Source organism: Pygoscelis adeliae, unplaced genomic scaffold (genome assembly GCF_000699105.1).
Source record: "Pygoscelis adeliae isolate BGI_AS28 unplaced genomic scaffold, ASM69910v1 Scaffold42, whole genome shotgun sequence".
NCBI lineage: Eukaryota > Metazoa > Chordata > Aves > Sphenisciformes > Spheniscidae > Pygoscelis > Pygoscelis adeliae.
In genome coordinates, this window is record NW_008824283.1 from 9,114,179 (window position 1) to 9,115,525 (window position 1,347).

General features: G+C 42.5%; 1 protein-coding gene across 1 annotated transcript in view; it reads left to right on the forward strand.

Annotated features, from left to right (window-relative positions):
- Nucleotides 1-1,347, forward strand: part of PIEZO2 (piezo-type mechanosensitive ion channel component 2) — a 270,740-nt gene that overhangs the window by 138,377 nt on the left and 131,016 nt on the right. The window contains exon 7 of the mRNA XM_009318585.1: nt 1-5. This exon is cut by the window's left edge and continues 215 nt beyond it. Within this exon, the coding sequence (XP_009316860.1) occupies nt 1-5 (5 nt within the window). The remainder of the gene's footprint in view (nt 6-1,347) is intronic.

Below are 1,347 nucleotides of genomic sequence, written 5' to 3' on the forward strand. Positions count from 1 at the left end.
GGTTGGTGCATTTGAAAAATTTCCTCCAGAGGCCATTAGATTATGCATTTAACAAATGAGTTTTCAGCGCTTTGGCACCTGTGGGAATAACAATGGAAATTTTTAAGGGAAAAGAAATTGCTGCTGATTTTATTTAAATTAACTTTTTGGCAGGCATTAAAATATGCTGAGTTGCTTAATTTTTTTGTACTAATACTGTGTGGCCTTATCACTCCATATATGACTTTTACAGCTACTGTTATAACCAAATGGTGAATGGTTGCATATTATAAGTGACTATAATGTGAATTCATAGATTTGGTTCTGTCACTTCCACGTGTAAAAAGGAACTGCGTTCACGTAGCCTTTAAAAAAAAAAAAAAAGAAAAAGAAAATAGGTCGACTCTGCAGTCTGTAAAAAGAGTGATAAGCAGGCTTCATGTTGGTTTTTGATGTGACTTTTATGTTGTTCGGTAAAAATAGCTGTTTTGATATGATATGACCAACCTTTTGTAAGACATTTGATTTAGTACCACATAATCAGCTACAGAGAGAATGGAAGTGTACAAAATCACTGTAGGTTGTAATGAATGAATTTAAAATTGGATCATGCAGTTGTAAATTAGCATTTATCTGCCTACTCACATGTTTGAATAGGGTCCTTACATATAAAGTATAAGTGTATACTTAACATATAGAATCATAGAATCATAGAATCATTAAGGTTGGAAGAGACCTCCAAGATCATCGAGTCCAACTGTCAACCCAACACCACCATGCCCACTAAACCATGTCCCTAAGCGCCTCATCTACATGTCTTTTAAATACTTCCAGGGATGGTGATTCAACCACTTCCCTGGGCAGCCTGGTCCAATGTTTAACTACTCTTTCAGTAAAGAAATTTTTCCTCACATCCAATCTAAACCTCCCCTGGCGCAACTTGAGGCCATTTCCTCTCGTCCTTTCGCCAGTTACTTGGGAGAAGAGACCGACACCCACCTCGCTACAGCCTCCTTTCAGGTAGTTGTAGAGAGCGATGAGGTCTCCCCTCAGCCTCCTTTTCTCCAGGCTAAACAACCCCAGCTCCCTCAGCCGCTCCTCATAAGACTTGTTCTCCAGACCCCTCACCAGCCTCGTTGCCCTTCTCTGGACACGTTCCAACATCTCAACATCCTTCTTGTAGTGAGGGGCCCAAAACTGAACACAGTATTCGAGGTGCGGCCTCACCAGGGCCGAGTACAGGGGCACGATCACTTCCCTGCTCCTGCTGGCTACACTATTTCTGATACAGGCCAGGATGCCATTGGCCTTCTTGGCCACCTGGGCACACTGCCGGCTCATGTTCAGCCGGCTGTCGACCAACACCCC